Here is a 20,688-nt window from a genome sequence, read left to right on the forward strand (position 1 = left end):
GGGGTGTTTTTCTGCACATGGGACAGGGCGACTGCACTGTATTAAGGAGAGGATGACCGGGGCCATGTATTGCGAGATTTTGGGGAACAACCTCCTTCCCTCAGTTAGAGCATTGAAGATGGGTCGAGGCTGGGTCTTCCAACATGACAATGACCCGAAGCACACAGCCAGGATAACCAAGGAGTGGCTCTGTAAGAAGCATATCAAGGTTCTGGCGTGGCCTAGCCAGTCTCCAGACCTAAACCCAATAGAGAATCTTTGGAGGGAGCTCAAACTCCGTGTTTCTCAGCGACAGCCCAGAAACCTGACTGATCTAGAGAAGATCTTTGTGGAGGAGTGGGCCAAAATCCCTCCTGCAGTGTTTGCAAACCTGGTGAAAAACTACAGGAAACCTTTGACCTCTGTAAGTGCAAACAAAGGCTACTGTACCAAATATTAACATTGATTTTCTCAGGTGTTCAAATACTTATTTGCAGCTGTATCATACAAATAAATAGTTAGAAAATCATACATTGTGATTTCTGGATTTTTGTTTTTAGATTATGTCTCTCACAGTGGACATGCACCTACGATGACAATTTCAGACCCCTCCATGATTTCTAAGTGGGAGAACTTGCAAAATAGCAGGGTGTTCAAATACTTATTTTCCTCACTGTAGTTACACATGTATGAAAACAGAAAGTAAATGGATAGTGAAGCAACCAAGTGCACACAGGCAAATCCTCAATTGCAACTTTATAGAAAGCATTATTGTTTTAACAAACAGAACGATTTGTTATCTTTTTGGTGCACTGACATAGTGCCTAATAATGCTTTCGGTTGCTAACTGGAGAGTAAGTTAATTCAAGCAAACATATTCATACTATTATCTCGTCTTATGATCGTTTGCAACCGTGCTACATCTCTTTGCGGAGCAGTCTGTCACTGGGAGAGCTTGGTTGCATGCATGTAAAGTTAGATGATGCAACACACAGATAATATGATAGCTTCCTACATTTTGGACTCTCCACCTCTATTCAGTCATGCTCACATGGCTCCACCTGACCATACACTCTTCTACATTTTGCCCATTTGCTTTGAAACAGGTGTCAATCTTGTCTCCTGGCAATGGTGGTTAACAGTCACGCTTTAAGTTGATTGTAGATTGAAATAACAAACAGTGTAAAGGAGGACAGGTGTGGTTAATGGGAAGAGGGACTCCAACAATTGTTTCACATTGTGGAAAGGGCCATACTAACAGTGACATGAAATGATGACCAACCTGCCACAAAGCAGACCCTCCAGAGGCCAGAGTGCAGCGCCATCTTGACCTCGGTGGTCTGGTTCTGCTGTAGGACAATTCCCTCCTCCATCAACAGCCAGTAGTCTGTTGACACAGCAACTCCCACCAAGAGCAAACCACAGGCCCCGAAAACCGACGAGAGCAGCGTCAAAGCCCTTGTACTGAATGAACTCATCTGCAGAGAAAAAGACAACAATTTTAGTTATTAGATAGACTTCAGCTGTATGTTGACGAGGAGGAGAGAACATTCAAAAAGGTGTTGGCCTGGTTGGTCTTTAAATTAGTAAACTAGTAGTAAGTGAGTTGATAGAAAGGGACAACAGAAGAAAGTATTCAATTTAGGATTAGAGAGCTGGAGGAATTCAACAACTAAAAACCCCCCAAAACATGTAAAAATGTGAGATGAGAGGATAGATAAAGATTGATTAACTTGATTGATTTTTACATTTTAAACTATGCATAAGCAGACCAGGGAGGTATGAAGATCTGAACAGCTACTCATACCAATCCTAAGGTTTCAAGATGTTTCTTTCTTGATTTATCAAGAGACTATGGTCGAAAGCTTTTGTAAAAAGCATGAGGTACCAGTAGAATTCAAGAACTAAATAAATGATGCTTTGAATTTAAGAAATTCTGGGAATTCAAGAAAATGTTTTGAGAAGAAAAACAGTCCTTGGGCCAGCTCAAGCTCAACAATCAACATTATAGTTTTTTCAAATGAAACTATAATGTAGACAGAGAAAGAGGCTACGAGCCAACAAAAAGATGCCCTGACTCACAAAGTACAACAGAAAGACCTTAATCAGGTGATCAAACGTCATTATCAGAGAGGAGGGTGACTCTGGAGAATATTCAGTCCATCTTTAGGATGGGAAAAAAAATATTCAATTTCTTCACATCATAGTGGAATACGGAGGAGGAGGAGAGGGAGGAATAAAATCAGACAGAATGGAAAACATTGAGTTGGATGCAAACTGCAAATGGCATTCTACGGAAAGAAGAGAAGAATGAGCATTTAATTCAAAGTTACTCTGAATGGGAGTCCTGCTGACTCAAGAATGGCAGAATATGACTCAGATATGTTCCTTTTGGAAGACTGAAATTTTTTTCATGCCCTAATCAACAATCAATCTATGTTTGCCAATAAACAGCAAGAATCTTCGAAAAATTACAAATGTATCTTACTAGTTAAATCAGTGTGTAATACCGAGACAAAGATAAAAAAACCTTTGACCAAAACAAAAAGAAAAAACAATATTGACATTATTTTGACTGTGCCTTGAAGATGAACCAAGCACATTAAAAATGTTAAACTGTACTGTTTGGCATGCTTTGGCAAATGCCCAGTAGTCATTTTTCATATCATTAAAGGGCAAAATTATGAATGATTTCTGGTAAGGTCGTAAAATGTTTTAAACCTTTAGCAGTGCTTTTTTTTTTGTACATTCTAAAAACCAAAATAATGACTTGGCCACGATCTAATGAGCCAGACGAGTTTGTCAGGCTTCCAGGTAACATGCAGTGCAGTTTGACACTCACTAGGTGGCAGAAATGCTGCCTCTGCCATGCATCATTTCAGCTGCTGACACTCTGAGAAACATCCTCTCTCTCTCTCTCTCTCTCTCTCTCTCACACACACACACACACACACAAACACAGAAACACACAAAGCGCCTCATCGGTCCAGTCAAAATGGAGGTCACATTCACCATGCTGTGGTCTCTGTAGGGAAGGAAGTGTGAAACATTACTGCTCGAGTGCTAATCGCAAACTGTAAACACCCAAAATGCTGCTCTACTCTGAAGGAATGAGTCCCCCTAAATTCCAAAAACTTTTCTCTCAGACCATCCGTTTTGTATGTTATTGGCTGGCAAATATGTTCCATAGAACAGTTTTCATATGAACATAAATTACTTTACAGTTGAATAACCTGCCTGTCTCTTTTATGAGCCTGCAGTTCACATCACCTGCAGCCACAGTGCAAACTAATAATTAAAGCTGCAGTTGAGACATGTTAATACAGTTCAGTAAAACATACCGTGGGCTTAATGTGCATTTATAAAATACAAATTGTCTGCAGTACTGTGAGTAAACAAGATTTACAGAAATACTGACAGTTATGCAATTTATGCTAATATACAAGCTCTCCTTTAGGCAACACATGACAAAACAAATTGGGTATCAATATGTTATAAATATAAATTCCTATGCCTAAACTGAGATGTGATATTCTTTATTTTAAGGTTTTAGGGGAGGTTTTAGGTGACGTTATGGTCTCTATCTGTAGACTCTTTTAAATAAAATGTAATGTAATGTGTTTAACCTTCCAATCCAATTTTTTAAATTTTAAAACAATGTATTACAGTAATACTTGGGTTTTTGTAAATACTATCATCCTCAGTCTTTACGTAAAGCTCTCATTTTGCGTGACTGTAGAAATACAATTTTTTTTTTTTTTGTTTTTTATATTGAACAGAAATGTTAAAAATACAAATTATGGAAGTGTTCTTTTGGCCACTATGATATGCCAGGCAGCACACACGTTTCTAATCATATGATCATGTGATCTAAGTGGCAAATTTGGATCTTTTGTCCAGGATATGTTCAGAGTCTAAACAGCTTAAAAAAGATAAAGAGAATAAAACTGTTAATATTACATTTTGAAAAACTCCAGACAGAGCGTACAGGTTGACTTGAACTGAACTCACTGAGAAGAGTCAGAGAAACTTCTGCAGCTCAAGTGTTTCAAGTCACAACTTACATGATATAATTTTTTTAGAGAAGCAAACCTCCAAATTATCATAAATTGTTCTCTCTTTAATGAATAATAAATATGGATTGCATAGATATACAGCCAGCAGGCAGAATGTCAACTGTTTCTTTTGTTTGTTTGTTTTTACAGTTGCCCATTTAAAATAAAAAAAATCCAGTTAAATTAATTCTCATGTTTTACTACCAATAAATTACATTCAAAACAGGATGTTAAAGGAGGTTCAGTGACTCTTAAATGTTGTTTATGATGTTGAGAAAGAGTGGAGCAAAGTCAATAAGAGAGCAGCCGAGAACAAAATGAACTCACCACACAAGATCAGAACCGAACAGATAAGAAGCAAAAAGAAAGTCGCTGTTAGGCAGGAAGAGAGTGAGGAGTGACCTCATCACTCAAGCGAAACGCTGCAGAGCACATTCAGCGGTGTCAAAGAGGATTCACTCACTCAGACATGAGTCACACGATACAAATATTTGATGGTAAAACCCTCCTTGCCTCAGGTGAACCCAGCCAATGAAAATCCTCTGTAGAGACAATGGTAGACACTTCAGGTATGTATTTGGAAAGATGAGGTCTGATCCCTCACTTAAACTCTCAGAAGGTCATTGAAATAGTTAAGCTTTTTTGGTATGACCTCAACCAAGGACCATGTCCCATATACCCAAGCTTGCAGATAGGTTTTTAATATTTAAAACATGTAAGAAGGATATGTGTGTGTTTATAATGGGAGCCAGATTGTAACTTGTATTACTTTTCCAGGCAACACATGAATTTTAAAGCAGGCTATCAACTTATACAATCCCCAAAATATATAACAATTTCAGCAGAACAGTCAGTGTTTTATACATTGGCCTGCTGTAAAATGTGTACAAATAGCAGAGAAAGCACTGTGACTTTTGCCTGTCTGCAGAGACAAACACCAAGATGTCACTTAAAGACGTCCGACACTTTGAGAGACGTCAGTGCCTTAGAAAGTCACATCCTCGGTATAAGACAAGGGTGATTTGTGCTTGGCTTGAGTAAATAATCATCAGTCTTAGTGCTGGAAATGATAGGCTCAACATGAGAGGCTGTCTGACGTCCTGTGCTGCTGAGTCAAAACACACAAATCCATCCTTCACTTAAAAGAGAAGAGACAGAGCTGAGTACCTGCAGGACTCACATAGCTGTCTCACCTAGTGGGCTTTCAGATTGCTTAATTCAAGCTGTTTCTCGTGACTAAAACATTTATGGCAGGGCACTACAAATGAAGGTTGTGATTTGTTACATTTTGAGATTCAGTTGTGCATTTAACTACATATCTGAAATGCACAAAACTGTGCTGCTGTAATTACTGAAGCAGTGATGTAAGGAAAAAGGGGATTAAAGTTTTCAGGCTGCAAACAGGTTTGTAATGTATTCTGTAATGTACAGACAACAGTTTCAAACAAATCAATTGCCTACTGCCTGATTGAGTGGATTAACAAACGTTTTGGTTAATCCAAATGGACACTTTTCAATAACAGCAAAAACTAAAACTAAATTTACGTGTTTTTTCCCTTTGCTGTGGTTCTCTCATCTGCTAACCTCTACCTTGATATAGCGCTGTTGCTTTGGCTGTCTAGTTGGCTGTATTTTAGCAGCAGACAGTGCAGAGTTTACCAATCCAGACTGCAATTACTGCTGTTTGGCTGGCGTTTTACTTCTGTTTTGTAGTTAGTTGCAAATGTTCATGGAAATGACACATTTTTGACAAAAGATGTTTCTGCATTTCAGCTTTGTAGGGCTGTGTAACAATTATGGAAGAAAAGGCAAATTTATGTTTTTGTATCTTCTGTAAGCTATTATATTTCTGAAAATGATGTGTTTTTCTTCTATCAATAAATAAATATTAGGAAAGGAGAAATAAAAGAAAGTCCCTTTAGTGAAGAATTGAATTTAGTGTTATTTACACAAACATGTAAAATCTTTGGACATACTGTCATTTATGTTGATGTGTTATTGGGTATAGTTGTCAGAAAAAAAATAATTAAGACAAAGCACCTGCTGGTAAACATTTCTTTTCAAGGAGCTATGGTACTGAATTCTAAAATAGTATGTTGATGAATCTTCATGTTAAAGAGATTAATTTCAATGGTCACTGTCAGTTTCTCGCAGGCACTTTAAGTCTATTGTTAATAATTTCAGAACACTAGGTAGTTTTGCTGACCTGCTTATCGAATTCTCGTCCAGTTTATCTTTTGTGAAATTACAGGTAGTTTCACAGCCCCAATCTTTTCTACATGTGGGGAACAATTTTAGCTGTAAAGTATGTTGGGCTTCAGATGGACCAACGTAATATCTGCATCTACAAATGGCAACTACAATCTCCTTTGTTGAATTTATTAATGGATTGTAAACATTAAAGTGAGCCCCAACTACAAAAGGATAAACACATTAAAGCCAGGCAGCTTTCCATTGCGGTCCTTTCATGTTTATGTTTTAGCCATTCTTGAACTGGGACTTTAAAACTATAGAGAGACTGAAGTCTGAAGGAAATGTGGGTTTGGAGGACAAGAACTGTTGTAATGGGTCAGTGCATCAAGTATTACAGAGAGCTCTTTTACTCACACATGCACACACACACACACACACACACACACAACCAGACCTGTGTTTGCTGAGATAGCTGACAACAAATAGGCTGGGATGAGGTTCTTTGTAGTTTAAGCCTTGAAAATATAACCACAATTCCCAGGTCGCACCAGCCTCTAACTAAGTCTGTGTGTGTGCTGGGAGAATCCAGGAGCAGAGGCGATGTAATGAATTACAGATGAATGGAGCACTGGTGCTTAGGAACAAACAGTCAGAAGTAATGATGTGGGGAAGGAGTGAGGTAAGGTGGGAAGAGAAAGTCGAGGAGGAGAGAAGGTGATTTTTGTTTAGAAGGATTTAGGAGAAAAGAGAAGGAGGAAAGAAAGTGGAGAAAGGAGTAAATTGTATAAAGTGGGGTAGTGGAAAGAGGAAGAAGGGAGTAAGAGAAGAAAGTGGAGGAGCAAGGAGTGGATGGGAAGTAAAGCAGATGAAAAGGTATACGGTGAAGGACAGAGAAGGGAGTTAGAAAGGATGAAGACCTAGCAAGGACAAAGGATATAGAATGAAAAGCTGAGAAAAGACTGGGGGCTAAGATGGAGTAGGATGAAGGGAGACCAGAAGTAGGAACGTATAGGTCAAATAAATGAAAGAAGAAGACAACAGAATGGGAGGATGGAGAGCTAAAAGGAGGCAGAAAGTTTTGGAAAGAACATAACGACATTTTAGGCATTTCAGGGGACTTTATTTCAGTGTCTCTATTCAAATCTATTTTGATTAGAATATTTTTACATATGAATAAAATAAAAATCAGTGTGCACAAATATTTTGCAAAGAGCAACTGTAAGTTTAGCTTTTTCATCTAATTTTCTAAATCTTTTATAAATCTGTGTCACTGTAGAAACGTGAATGGAGAACCATTTTTCAGGAGAGTCCAGCAGTGAGCAGCAGTCTGGGGAGCTGTCCACCACTGTGGTGCTGAAACACTCACTATGCCCAACAGCCCTGATTCTCCTCTCCCCTGACAGAATACACTCTCACTGTGACTCAATCCCTTTCTCCCTCTTTCTTTCAGTGTCTTTGTCCTTTTTTTGGTGTTTTGCACATTAAAATGCTTGTGAAAACTGGAAAGGCCAAGTGGGGATCACTATTTTATATCTTGAAAACGTATCAGCTCTCAAAATTTCCCTCGTGATGTTTTTTCAACACAGTTTCTGTATGATGTTGAGACTGTCTTTGTTTGTTCGAATAGATAAAAGATCTGTCTGACCTACACCTGACAAGGACCTCTTGTAGCCGTGTGAATACTGCGTTGTCTCTGAGAAGAAAGAGAGGAAGTAGCATGATGTTACAGCACCACAAAACCTTTAAGGTAGGAGGTTGGGTGGATAGTTAGGTCAACAAAGCTGCTGACTATAACATGAGAGACTGCTATACCACATATTTTTAGAAGTAAACATCTGTTATTTACACACTTATTTCTGTGATAGGTTTTTCTCCTGAAGGTGAGTGTCCATTCAGGAGGGAAGGGGAGGTAACTTTATTTCAGCAGAGCAAATGCTCACTGTCACTAATTTAATTTGATTTATATTTTTTCTTGCTGGTGCCTGTCATCTTGTTGTATATCAACATCTAAATATTTGTCTGTGTTCTCTGCTAACCAACCAAAAAAATGTTACACTGACTGACTTTACATAAGCACAGACCTGAAGCATTGTTAGCCAGTCAGCTGTGCCCCTTCAGCACAGTTTCCAAAAGTAAAAATGAACATTGCCGAAGGTAAAATTTAATCCACCCTCTAGCTTCTTCATTACAAAACAACAGGCTCAACACAATAGGCCTTTTATTTTATGTGGATTCATTATTAATTCTGTTTAATTTTATTGGAAGCTTAGAACCATCCTCAGTGAAGTTCAACTTAATGAACGAGTGTGCGTTGCTAATTAAGGCATTAAAGCAGGGTTGTCAGTGTAGGCGTGCTAATAAGTTCCCTTAATCAGGAGCTTTGTACATATGAATTAATTTCCAGAAATAGGCCATTTACTTAATAAAGAGGCCGTTGTGCACTATAGTCTGAGAGTTTTTATCTACTATCAACAAGCCTCTTTGTTGGTGATTATTGTGACAGGTTTGTTTTTCACACAAAAAGTTGGACTAAAATTAATCAGTAATCAGATAAAAATGGGCTAATAATAAGGGATTAAAACTGTAATGAGCAAAAATTGAACAAACAATGCAATACCTTCCACGTCTTTCTGCTGCTGCTCGTATCACTCTGCTAAGCCCCTCCCACCAAACCAACAAGTTCGTAAAGCTGCAGAAGGAGCCGGTTGCCCTGCAAAACCTCACCCTGTGTAGGGCTCGCTCTCCATGGTGAGAGCCTCGCTAGGTCCTTCTCACTTCAACTAGTCTTGTCATAGACGCCCCTCCAATGCTTCACGGCCCGGGACAGAGCCCCGCAGGCTTCAGAAGTAGCTGCGACAATGTCTAACAGAAGGAAGAGAGGCTAGTACACCACTGTCCCTCCTCAAAAGTTATTCCCCACTGTTTGTCATCATGCCTCTGCCACTCATCGTGCCAGCACCATGGCATCGAACATATTCTCGGTTCCAAAGGAGAGAATATAGCTGATAGCTGAGTGGTTTGGTCAGTGTCACTCAAATCTGACCTAACCAAAACAGAAGATGAAGAAAAACAAATTGGTTTTTGAATGTTAAACTCTTTGAAGATTTGTTTCACCTTGATTGCTGCTTTACTCATGAACGTATATTGTTCTACAGAAATCTTTAGATTTGATTTCAGTTCTGCTAAAGGGTTGGTCTATTTGGTATATGTGGATAAATGAGCAGTACATGAGATTTTTTTTTACAAGCTAGCTCTGATTGATTTGATTGACTTTTTGACTTGTTAGATTAAATATCTTAAATTTTGATAGTTTTAGGCAAAACTTATATAAATAAAAAATCAGAATTACAAAGCTGGCAATATATAGAAAACTTTAAACCAACATGTAAATCATTTGGGGAGATAATATTTACAAAAAAATGCTCATTTAAAAAGCTATAAAAAATGTTTTCTGGTTTGGGTGGACTTGGGTGAATTTGGACTCATGACCTAACTATTTCTAAAATCTTGGCTGCAGCCTTCACCAAAGAGGTGAAGTTTTCCTAAAAGAAAATTTCAATCAAGGAAACCTCTAGCTAAAACAAGCACCCTGAGAGGATGGAAATCTTGGCTCCCAAAATTAAGAAGTGGCAAAGAAATAATAATAAAAAAAGGGAATCAGATGAAACAGAGATCAAAGATTCTGCAGCAACGATGGGTCAATATGGAGCAGGGCACAGCAACTGCTGAGCATCACAAAACTACACGTCCCATGGTGCCGGGCGAGGCTCCACAGATGGCGTTCCTAGGTTAGCTTGCTAGTGTTGGGGGTGGGGGGTTGTTTTCTGTTGAGAAGGCAATATGTCCCTATGTCAGCAGTGAAGGGCTTCTGCCAACTGGCAGGAAAAGAGATGGATATTTAAAGATGAGAAGAATGGAAGACAAGATGAAAAGAGAAGACGGGATGATGACAGGAAGGACAGGAGGAATAAATACAGAAGGAAACAAAAGAAGCAGTGGGAAGGGGCAGAAAGTCGCATACAATTATGAAAGAACTCCAGATGCATTTGTAAAAGGGAATAAGGAAGTGAGGATTTGTAGGACGGTGAATGCTGAAGTCATAAGAACTTATCTAAGGGATTATGGAAAGTAAAAAGAGAGTGAAATAAACTGAATGCAGTTAACAGTTAAGTTAGTAATCAATGAGAAAAAAAAGAAGAAACAGAGGAGAAAAGGACAAGCAGAGAAAGAAAATTGAACTAGAGGGTAAGTGCTATTCAAGAAAAAACATTTGCTTCTAAAATCCCCAAAAGAACTTATCTTTTAAAAATAGCATCAAAATTCTCAAGGCGAGACATTCCTAGGAATGATGCTGAACCACGTTTATGTCTCTGGGAGCCGCAAGAACACTCTCAATTCTCAAAGCGGTACTTAAGACGATGAAAGCTTTGGGAAACAAACCCTCGTTCTATATTCTGTAGAATGACTGGTGGACTGATAAAGATAATTAGCTTAGCGGTGGGTAAGAAAACACACACACACTGGAGAAAACTAGGCAAGGCCTGCAAAAGACTGTCTGTTAATGTGCTGAGAAGAGACAGATAAAATACCATGGGAGGATAACGGAGGAAAGAAGAAGAAAAGGATGGAAGCTTATAGGGAAAGACCTTGGCCCAAAATCGGAGGAAAGTCCTTGTACCACACACACATACTGTACGTCACAGCCACACACATTGACCAAGGCTGGAAGGAGGACAGTGTTAAGTGTGACACATCCTACATGCCTCTGCATTTGCAGAGCAGTATTCACAAAAGCCTAAAAAACCCCTCCACCACCCAGTCACACGAGTCTTCATTCACCTTCACTCAGTGTTGAATATATAATATAATTTGAATTTGAGGTCACATATTTGCCTTTGGCCAGAGGGGGAATTGACCTTAACTGTGCATGATACAAACACTAAAAGTATATCACTACTGTTGGGTGGGAAACCTTGTTTTCCACTTGACTGCACTGATTTTTTGGCAGGTTTTGATCCTCGGCTTGAATCTGTCAGAACCTGACCCAACAGGTGAGTCTGGGCCGGGTTGCATAAAGGTAGATTTTGAGTATTGCTTACTTCTAACAAATGGTAAACCACCATCTTAAGTGGCATTACAGGAGTCAGTGTGCATCAAACTTTAAATTGCATTTTAAATCTTCCTGTCACACATTTCCAACAACAGAACAACAGAACGACTTTCCGAAACTGACAATTCCATAAGCATTCCCCTCTTCATGCAGTGACTGATCAGGTGTGCAAAGGAGAGAAAATATGCAGGATCTGATCTTTTTCTCAAGCTCTCTTTTGTCATTCCTCACAGTGTCACTTTTTGTATGCACTACCCAGTGCAGCATCAATGCCTTTGAGGAGAGACTGTATGAAAGTGTGTTCCCTTATCCCCATTTGTAGGATTCATTTTGTTGACACAACAAAGACGCAACACACACAGCTCTTGGAGAGAGCTTGGAAAGGCAGTGTGATGCAGCCAAAAGGAGGTTATGAAGTGTGGCCATTCAGAACAAAAAAAGCTCCAAATCCGCTACAAATAACAACAACAAAACAACGTTCATATGTGTGCTATCTGATCTACCACCTTTTTGGTAAGGTTAAGGCAAGTAAAAGTAATTGGTATTATCTATTTTATGTATTGTTTTTTGTATTATTGTCTCTTGGGTATTATTGTCTTTACACTTGTTAAAGCACTTTGTAACTTGTTTTTGAAAAGTGCTCTACAAATAAGGATTATTATTATTATTATTATTATTATCTAAACACAAAAACATTCACCTGTTTTTATTTGGTTGTCATTGCTTCAACGAAATCACTGCTCTTTACATGTGAAATTTTATTGCCACTACATATTCTCATATAATCCATTTGTTTGTCCTTGTGTAGCTTTCTGTTTTATTCTTAGCTGCACTGTGCCGCAAAATTCTTAACTTGGGTCTATTCATTTCTTCCTGCTTTGAAAGTACCATTTGACAATGAAACTTTTAAATTTAGAGGCATTCTTTACCTAATGCCATTATTAACATTAAAGCCTGTTGTTGATACTGTTGATGACTGCTCTCAGTAATTAGCGTACAGAAACATGGAGTCTAGATTTAACTGATTTTTCAGTAGCAGTTCAGGATTATGGTGAAAGTTTGTATTATTAAAGTCCGGGCTCAAACAAGCCAGAGCCAGACTTGTGAATGGTTTGTAATAGATTTTTTCTTGATGAGGTTCTAAGATTAAAAATGGTTTAATGTTGGTTAATATGTGGTTATAGGCCCAATTTAAACTCCTTAAATTCTTGGATTAGGTTTAATTTGTCACAACCAAATCGCCCTGTTACTGAAGTGGCAGTAAAACATGTATCACAAAGTCACAAAGTATTAACACGACAGCATAGATGTGTTGTTATCTCTCCAGTGGATGAATGTATCTCAAAGACTTTACAGTACGTTGAGTACCCTGGTGGGAAATGAAGCACTGACCCTGCCATTGTTGGTGAGTCACACCATCAATCAGCCATTTAAACAACTGAAGTTAGTGTGTGATTCATTTCCCTTCACCTCAGAAAGCTGCATGCCAACTGACGATGATGATACTTCACTTCTTGTACAACCAGTGTACAGATCTGTAAACATCACTGCAGTGAACTACACAGTTCTAATATAGGTCAGGTATATTACACCTGATAAACCTATAGATTATGTTAAGGTACAGCTTAACCCACTGTATAGCTTAAATTTGAGCTTACATTAATTCACAAATGCCCCACTCGTATTATTAAGAGGAACAAATTATTTAATTAAAAACACATTATATTACATTGTAAGCATAGGTCTTAAAGCTAAATTTACTGTCCCTCAACCTACCTTGTCTAATTCTATCTCAGTTTATGGTTTACTAAATTTCCTAAATCGTGCAATAGAAAGTCACAGTCCTTATCATGAAGAACAGGATGGAAAGAGTTTTTCTTTAAATTCATTTCAGAACTCATCTCTCTTTCCACTTCTCAGATGGATTTCTTCTTGTTGGATTGTTGGAAGATTGTTGCAAAACGACTGCAGTATTAATGACCCCTTGGCCTTTGATTGGGGGGAGTGACACCAATTCCTGATGTTTTCAGGTCTTCGATGGCTGAAACATTTTCTTTTTGACATGTTATATTGTTAAGGGTAAGTGGAGGTTTTGTCTCCATCTTTATAATAAAATGCAAGTGGTCATAGTGCAAATCATTTCCAAGAGATCACCTCTCAAAATGTGAACAGGACTGTGACATGTTCATCTATGGTTGGTCAACACATTTTCCATCCCAAATCATCAAATACAGCTTGATTAGTGGCCCTACGTTTCAAACTATGACGTTGTAGGTCCCTCTCCAGTGCCAGCTTTGCACTTGCAGGACTCCGTAGTCAAGTTAGAAACAATAAATATGCAACGTTGGGATAGACTTTCAAAATAAAGCTAGCTGAGAAACATTTCATCATAGTCGGTTGACTTTTGTTGTCATTGTAACAATAAACATGTGGTTAACATTATGAAACGGCCGCAGTTCGGCCAGGTTTAGGCACCAACACTAAGTACGATAAATTTGTAACCAAGCGGAAACAATCAGGGCCACCCAAAAGCTATTTAAACCTGCATTCTACCGAGCAGCCAGCAGGGGGCGACTCCTCTGGTTACAAAAAGAAGTCCGGTTTCATTCGAAATAATAATAAAATGACCCAACTTTTCAGCTGATTTATTACCTCAGCAAACACTTTCGTAATGAGTTTATGGTCTCAAGCATTAGTTTCAAGCCTTCTTCAATGCAAGATGATGTGCATTTAGTATAATATACTGAAATAGACGAAAAAGCAGCTTATGCTTTAGGGCGGGACTAGCTTGTGATTGACAAGTCGTCTGTTAATTTTTCCCAAGCAATCTAAAATTAGCATCCTGGAGAATTACGGATGCTCCTAGCTAACCAAGTGAACTACCGCCACCGCCTTTTCCAAATATCGTCATATCCGGTGCCGCTGGTTGCAAAAATTTAACATGGCGACGGCCTAACGACCAAATTTGAGGCTTCATAACGGCAGTCCAGAAACCAATGGGTGATGTCACGATGACTACGTCCACTTATTTTATACAGTCTATGTTTGTAAGTTACATAAGTTTAAAAGAACTCAACATGAACTATTGGTTTCACACAGGAAACAAACAGCGGTTGTGTTTGAACCATCCGAGCACACTGACCTCCTCCCTACACTGATTTTTATTTTTGCTCTTTTCACACCGTCAATTGACTTTGACTGCACATCACTAGACTGCACATTACACTAGACAGGGAAGTCCAGAAATGAGAGACCTACACCGTCATAGTTTGAAGCGTACCACCAATGACCAATCAGCCTTATTTAATGCGTTGGGCAGCCTGAGTTAGTTGCTACTGTTCCTGCTAACTATCCTGTCCTTTATCTTATTCCAAACAAACTGATGTTGCTGCTTTCAGAAACATAAAACACATGACAGGAAGTAAAATACGCGTCCCTCTCATCCAAGGCCACTCAAGCAAGGTCTATCTCTTAGCCATTTTCAAACTTGGAGTTTTTAATGTCTACAAGGAAAACATGGATTTCTCAATCATCTCAAGTCCACCAATCGAGGCACCCTATTTAATGCAAGCTATTTTACACTCCCTCACGACCAACTCTGCTCATCATAGAACCACAGAATGTAATTTTTAATTCAGTTTGTAAAACACTGATTACTGGTAACTAACAATATAAATCTTGAATGTCACTTGCAAGTTATAGCCATGAGTAATATTTTCTGTCACTGCCCATTCCATATTACACGAATGCAGCATTAGAACAGCTAATGCAAACACTTTCAAATTCTAGCTAAAGGTTAAAGGGGCATTATTTAGTTTTCAGCAGCCACTAGCAGGTGTGGTTCTAAGATTGCAACCAGGTGTGTGCTCGTACGCGTGCTCGCTTGAACTCATGAGCGAGCATAATCCGAAACACTACCACTTTCATACAGAAATACCACAATAAATGCAGGAACACCAGCGTGCAGGCTGTGGCTTTTCTCCAGACATGTTCAGGCTCTGTTACTTCAACTTTCCTGGCTCAGAGGCAGATCAACACCGGCGCCGTACCTTTCATTCAGGGCAGCGAGCCGCATATCGGCACAGTCCTCCCGAGTGAGAGCGGCTATAGACAGAGAGAGCTGGGAACTCAGGCAATCTCCCACTGCAACGTTACAGTAATAGTTTTATCAGCTGCATGCAGAACTAATCCATACTCTTTACATGATAACGTTACATTTACTGCATTTAGCCGACATGCTACATCGTTAGCTTGCCTGCTGCTTTTCAGTAACTATCTTTACTATCTGTGAATCTGTCACCGGCGGCTCAGCAATGTCAGCACAGCTACATGTATTGGATGATAATGAAACTGTTAGTGAGCTGGACTGAATATTATAATCCGATTGTGTCACACTTTATAACAGTTAGACCGCAGTAAGTAACTTTACTGTAACTAGTGATATTGGATGGCTCTTCCTTTGGGTAGTTGTGGCTGTTTTGTTGCAGTGTTTTATGTTATGTGGGTCGCGTTAGTTACAGCGACTGAGCGTTACATCCTTTCTTGCAGGCTAAATTAACAGTGGCACACAGGATAGTAACACAGGTTGCGTTAGTTGGTTAAGTAATATGGAAAGCTAATATATATATAACTTTGCACCGGAAAACATTAGCAACTGCGAGACGTTAGCCTGCGAGCTAACGTTACTTTCTCTGTGCGTCTCCAGCTTTACTAATGCTCACTTTGTTCTTACTCGACATCATCTGAACCTGTTTGGTCTGATGGGCTTCAGCACATAAACCTTTATTGTTGTTTTGTATCCTTACGTGGAGCCTGTGTTTTGCTGTGAGCCGGTTGTTTGATCGTATTAGTCGACTGCATGTCATTAGCTGCCGTATTGTCGCTGTAGTACAAGAGAGGCTCAGCAGCGCGCACAGGGCTGAATCCGACCCGGAGACCTCACACAAAGCAGAATAGCGGCTGATGCAAGCAGGGGAGAAAACTGGCGTGTGCTTCATTTCTAAGTGAGCTTTGAGCCCATTGACAATAAGACAATGAAAATTTAATTAAATTCATTGAAAAACTTACATATAGTCCCTTTAAGTCACTCCACTTGTAATAGGCCTATAGATTTGTGAGAGCACACATTTTTCCAAAATTTTCATTATAAGGTCTACTTTAAAGTAATAAATTGTGAAACTGTGATATAGGCTATTATATAGATATATTTCATTTCATATCCAGCACTGTTTTCTTCCTTTCAGGAGGAACATCTCTGCAGTGTTTCACATGCTTGTATACAGTGGTTCACCTTAATTACCGGAATACAGACTGGAATTAGCTGGAAATTAAAAAGAAGGAACCGCCATTCGTCTCTCACTCACTCTCACTCTTTGTCACCCTTTTTCTTTTCTACAACACACATATTATGTAGCCTATATGTATGTAAGTAGAGAGAAAGGGAGTGAGAGATGGACCCAATAAGAAGTGCTGCAGTCTGCTGGAACAGCATCACAGGATGGGTTCCCCAAGAAGCGGCCAAGAGTTTTTAGAGCACATGCACACACACACACACACACACACGTTTGCTTCACTCCTGGTCTCTCCTCCCTATTATCTCCTGTTTCTCTCTCTGATACACACACACATGTACTGTAGTGACACAATCACACCATCCACACACAATTTGCCCCAACCTCGCCCCCCTTCCCTCCCTTTCTCTTCTCTCCACCACGCGCTGCCGTGAGCGAAGCGGCTTTACTGTGCTGTTCTCCAGACTCCAGATATTGACCGCACAGTGTAACAGCGCGCTCCTTCCAAATGCGCCACACTAATCACTGTACAGTACATTCTTCCGCTAACAGGCCAGGGAACAGCCGTGCAGACACACACATGCATCTGTCAACAAAACAGCGCACATTTCCTCTCTCCTCAACCCGAGGTGAGCTGAGAGATTTGAGCCTCCTCTCTTATACAACATCCCTGGCTTTTTTGAAGGGGGACGAGGGAAGCTAAATGTTGATGTCAACACTCAGTCACATGCATGAGCTTGATTTCTCATCCCTGTAGCCGAAAGAGAAGTCCTGACGTGCGCAGCCAAAGAAGCAGAGCACGCCTCAACAAGCCCAAAGATGTGTAAAACAGATGTGAGTGGGGGTCGGTTAGAGTGAGGTGAAATGTTGGGGGATACATGGGTGGAATGGAGGTTTTGGTGAGGCGCAGTTAAATATAAGGCAGGAGAAGCTTTACTCACCCTGCAGAGCGGAGAGATGGTCGGACAGTGCAGCCGACGAGAGATCTGTGCGCACTGAGAAGCCTGGCCACCAAATTTGCAGTTTCCCCCTTATCTCTCTCACACTCTCTCTCTTCCCCTCTCTCCTGCTCTCGCCACAAACACTCTATAGCCTATGTTTTTCGTGTTTCCCCGTATCTCCCCTCTTCTCCTCTCTTTTCTCCTCCTCTTTCACTCCTCCTCCTTCTTTACTTCTCTCTGCTCTTTCAGCACTGCGGAGAATCGGTTGAATGGGCTTCACTGTAGTTTGGGTACAGGGAGGTGGGACTGGTGTGTGCATGTGTGAAGAAGAGAAGAGCAGGAGGGGTGGGGGGTTACAGTGATGTAGGCTAGAGGGAGAAAAGGACACGGGCGCGCAAACTCGCACAGAGACAGCATGGCATAAGAGCATGCTGGCTGGAATTGAGGACACATCATGCAAGCTGACAGCATGACTGATTCAAACATACAGCAACAATTAGCATCGTGTAACTTACTAATGAACAAAACACCCAAACATGGATCTGTAATGTGAGTTTGCATTATTTGGTTACATAATAACTGAGGGAAATGATTGACAGCAGTGAATAAATCTCCAGTAGGGAGCCACAGGAATAAAACAAATGGAGACAGTTTGATTTGACAGTTTTGTCTCTGTAAGGAGCCACTAAAATCAAATCTTGATATACTCTGGAAATGTCCTTCTGCATGATTCAGGAAAAACTTTTAATTTTAACAGTTTAGTTATAATAAATCCTTTGATTATGTGACACAAACTACTAATTGTTACTTAATAAGTGGTGTAATGTCGATATGATAATAAATAGTTATCCTACATGTTGTTGAAATCAACATGAAGGAATCATTGTTAGTTATTTGGCAATTTTTATGGACTTTAATTTAAATGGATATCAGAGGGTTCCGGCTGGATTTACTGCAGTACAGTAAATCATTCCTTGGCAGCACACTAAAATTATGAATGTTTGACAGGTGCAGAATAAATTGGCATCAAAACGTCTAAACATGCATCTGTAATTTAGCTTACATTATGATAAATCAATTCTAAAGAAAATCATTAACAAAATGAAATGAACGGACAGAAGAAGCTACTGGGGAGATGGGAGTATTATTGGTTTCTGAGTGCAGGAAATGCTTTGTGTCAACATGTATCCTCTGAAAATGTCGATGTGTTAGAAACATGTCAAACTGTAAGATGTAATCAAGTGTTATTACATGTTTTTAAGTGATGATGAGGTAATAATGATAATAAGCAATAATGTAATGTTAGAATAGGCTGAAAGTAATAACTTACATTGGTGAATGTCATTATAACATCATCACTTTAAAACATGTATGAAAGAATAGTTGATGATTGTGGGATTATTTGGAACTCAAGGAATTTCAGAACCATCTAATGGACAACTGGTCGAAGCAGGCAACAAATTTCACTACTGGCCCACAGATCATTTTTGGCCTGGGCACCGTAGAGGGTTAATCTGGACCAGTTGCAGTAGGCAGAAGTTAAACCCAGTCAGCCTGCTGTATAACCAGACAGAATAGAAATAATAAGAGAGCAGTTTGATTTAAAGCTCCATGGTGTTTTTTTTTTTCAAATGTCTTTTCACTATGACCCTGACTAGCAAACCGCAGCAATGGAGAATTTCCAGGTAAATTGCCTCAGACTGATCAGACTGGACAAGCTCACTGCCAGTGTTGACTTTTTCAGTATTTAACAAATACCCCAGTTTTCCTATCCTTAACCAAGGGATTTCATCATTTTGTCCGATCTGTAGTCACATTTTCAAAACTCTAAACACAGTTAGCCCCACATCAGCCTGTTCATACCTTACAATTAACACAATTCATGTTGTTTACACAGAATATACAGTCATTTAACCAATTTCTAAAATGCTAAAAGTGCTAAAATCTAAAAGTTTCTCTTTACGTACAAGATTATTCAATACAAAAACTATAAACTATGTTTTTATGTGTTATTTTCAAATTCTTGCAGACAATTTGTCAGAAATGAAGATAGAATTCAAAACCTTCAATTATGTATAAAGCCTCTACTTCTGCTACAATTGTAGCTCAAAATCATCTACACTGAAACAGCTTGTAAGCATTGAAACATTGAGAAATAGCTGATTTATTGTGTTTTGGGTAAAATAGATTAACCACAGCTAATACCAATCTCAACCAGACATATATAGGTGTTGAAGTTCTTTCAATTATATACACAATGCAGTAAAAAGGGGAGTTGAGTTTATCCAATGTGAAACACAGAACAGGAGAGAAAGAAAAAATCTCAGAACAAGGGAGAAGAATAGTTGGCCCAGGGAGAGAAAGAGGGCCAGGGAGGAGTAGCTGAACCAGTTACAGTTTTTTCAATTGCTAACCTGCATTGGTCAAAACGTCTCGGGTTATGTATGTAACCCTTGTTCCCCGAGAAGGGGAACGAGACACTGCGTCAGTGACGACACTATGGGAAAGCCTCTGGGCGTGGCAGGACTGAATCATGAATGAAACTACTCCAATTCTATTGGTGTTGCCAAAACGGTAGCATGTGACGGCGGAACGTTGCAATGGCAGCCTGCTGGGACCACAGGAGGATCTGATGTGCCAGCTTGCATAATGGGTGCGAGCGCAGAACCCCCTGGTGATTCAAATAGGCCACCACCGCCGTATTGTCGGTATTGACCAGGACGTGGTGACCGCGGAGGGCGGGCAGAAAACTCCTCAGAGCTCTGAAAACCGCCAACATTTCCAGGCAATTTATGTGCCAAGAGAAATGATGCTCCTGCCAGGAGCCTCTCGCGGCCGTCCATGACCGCACCCCACCCAGTGAGTGAGGCATCTGTTGAAATAATTGTCCGGCGACATGACGCTCTCAACACGGGACCCTGGGACAGGAACCAAGGTTTCCTCCATACTGACAGGGAACGAAGGCACCTGCTCATAACCCATATCAGACGGAGCGGATTTCCCCTCGGGGAGAATCCCTTGGATTTCAACCACCACTGCAGGGCTCTCATGTGCAGTAGGCCAGAAGGTATTATACTGGACGCTGCTGCCATGAGACCCAACACTCTCTGAAAGTATTT

General features: G+C 39.8%; 1 protein-coding gene across 1 annotated transcript in view; it reads right to left on the reverse strand.

Moving 5' to 3' along the window:
• Nucleotides 1-17,644, reverse strand: part of LOC123976903 (voltage-dependent calcium channel gamma-7 subunit-like) — a 36,566-nt gene extending 18,922 nt beyond the window's left edge. Inside the window, exons 1-2 of the mRNA XM_046059296.1 lie at nt 17,570-17,644; nt 1,262-1,457 (exon numbers count right to left, since the gene is read on the reverse strand). Coding sequence (XP_045915252.1) covers nt 1,262-1,457 — 196 coding nt within the window. The 5' untranslated portion in view covers nt 17,570-17,644. The remainder of the gene's footprint in view (nt 1-1,261; nt 1,458-17,569) is intronic.
• Between the last annotated feature and the right edge of the window lie 3,044 nt (nt 17,645-20,688).

Source organism: Micropterus dolomieu, linkage group LG09, assembly GCF_021292245.1.
Source record: "Micropterus dolomieu isolate WLL.071019.BEF.003 ecotype Adirondacks linkage group LG09, ASM2129224v1, whole genome shotgun sequence".
In the NCBI taxonomy this organism is placed as follows: Eukaryota; Metazoa; Chordata; class Actinopteri; order Centrarchiformes; family Centrarchidae; genus Micropterus; species Micropterus dolomieu.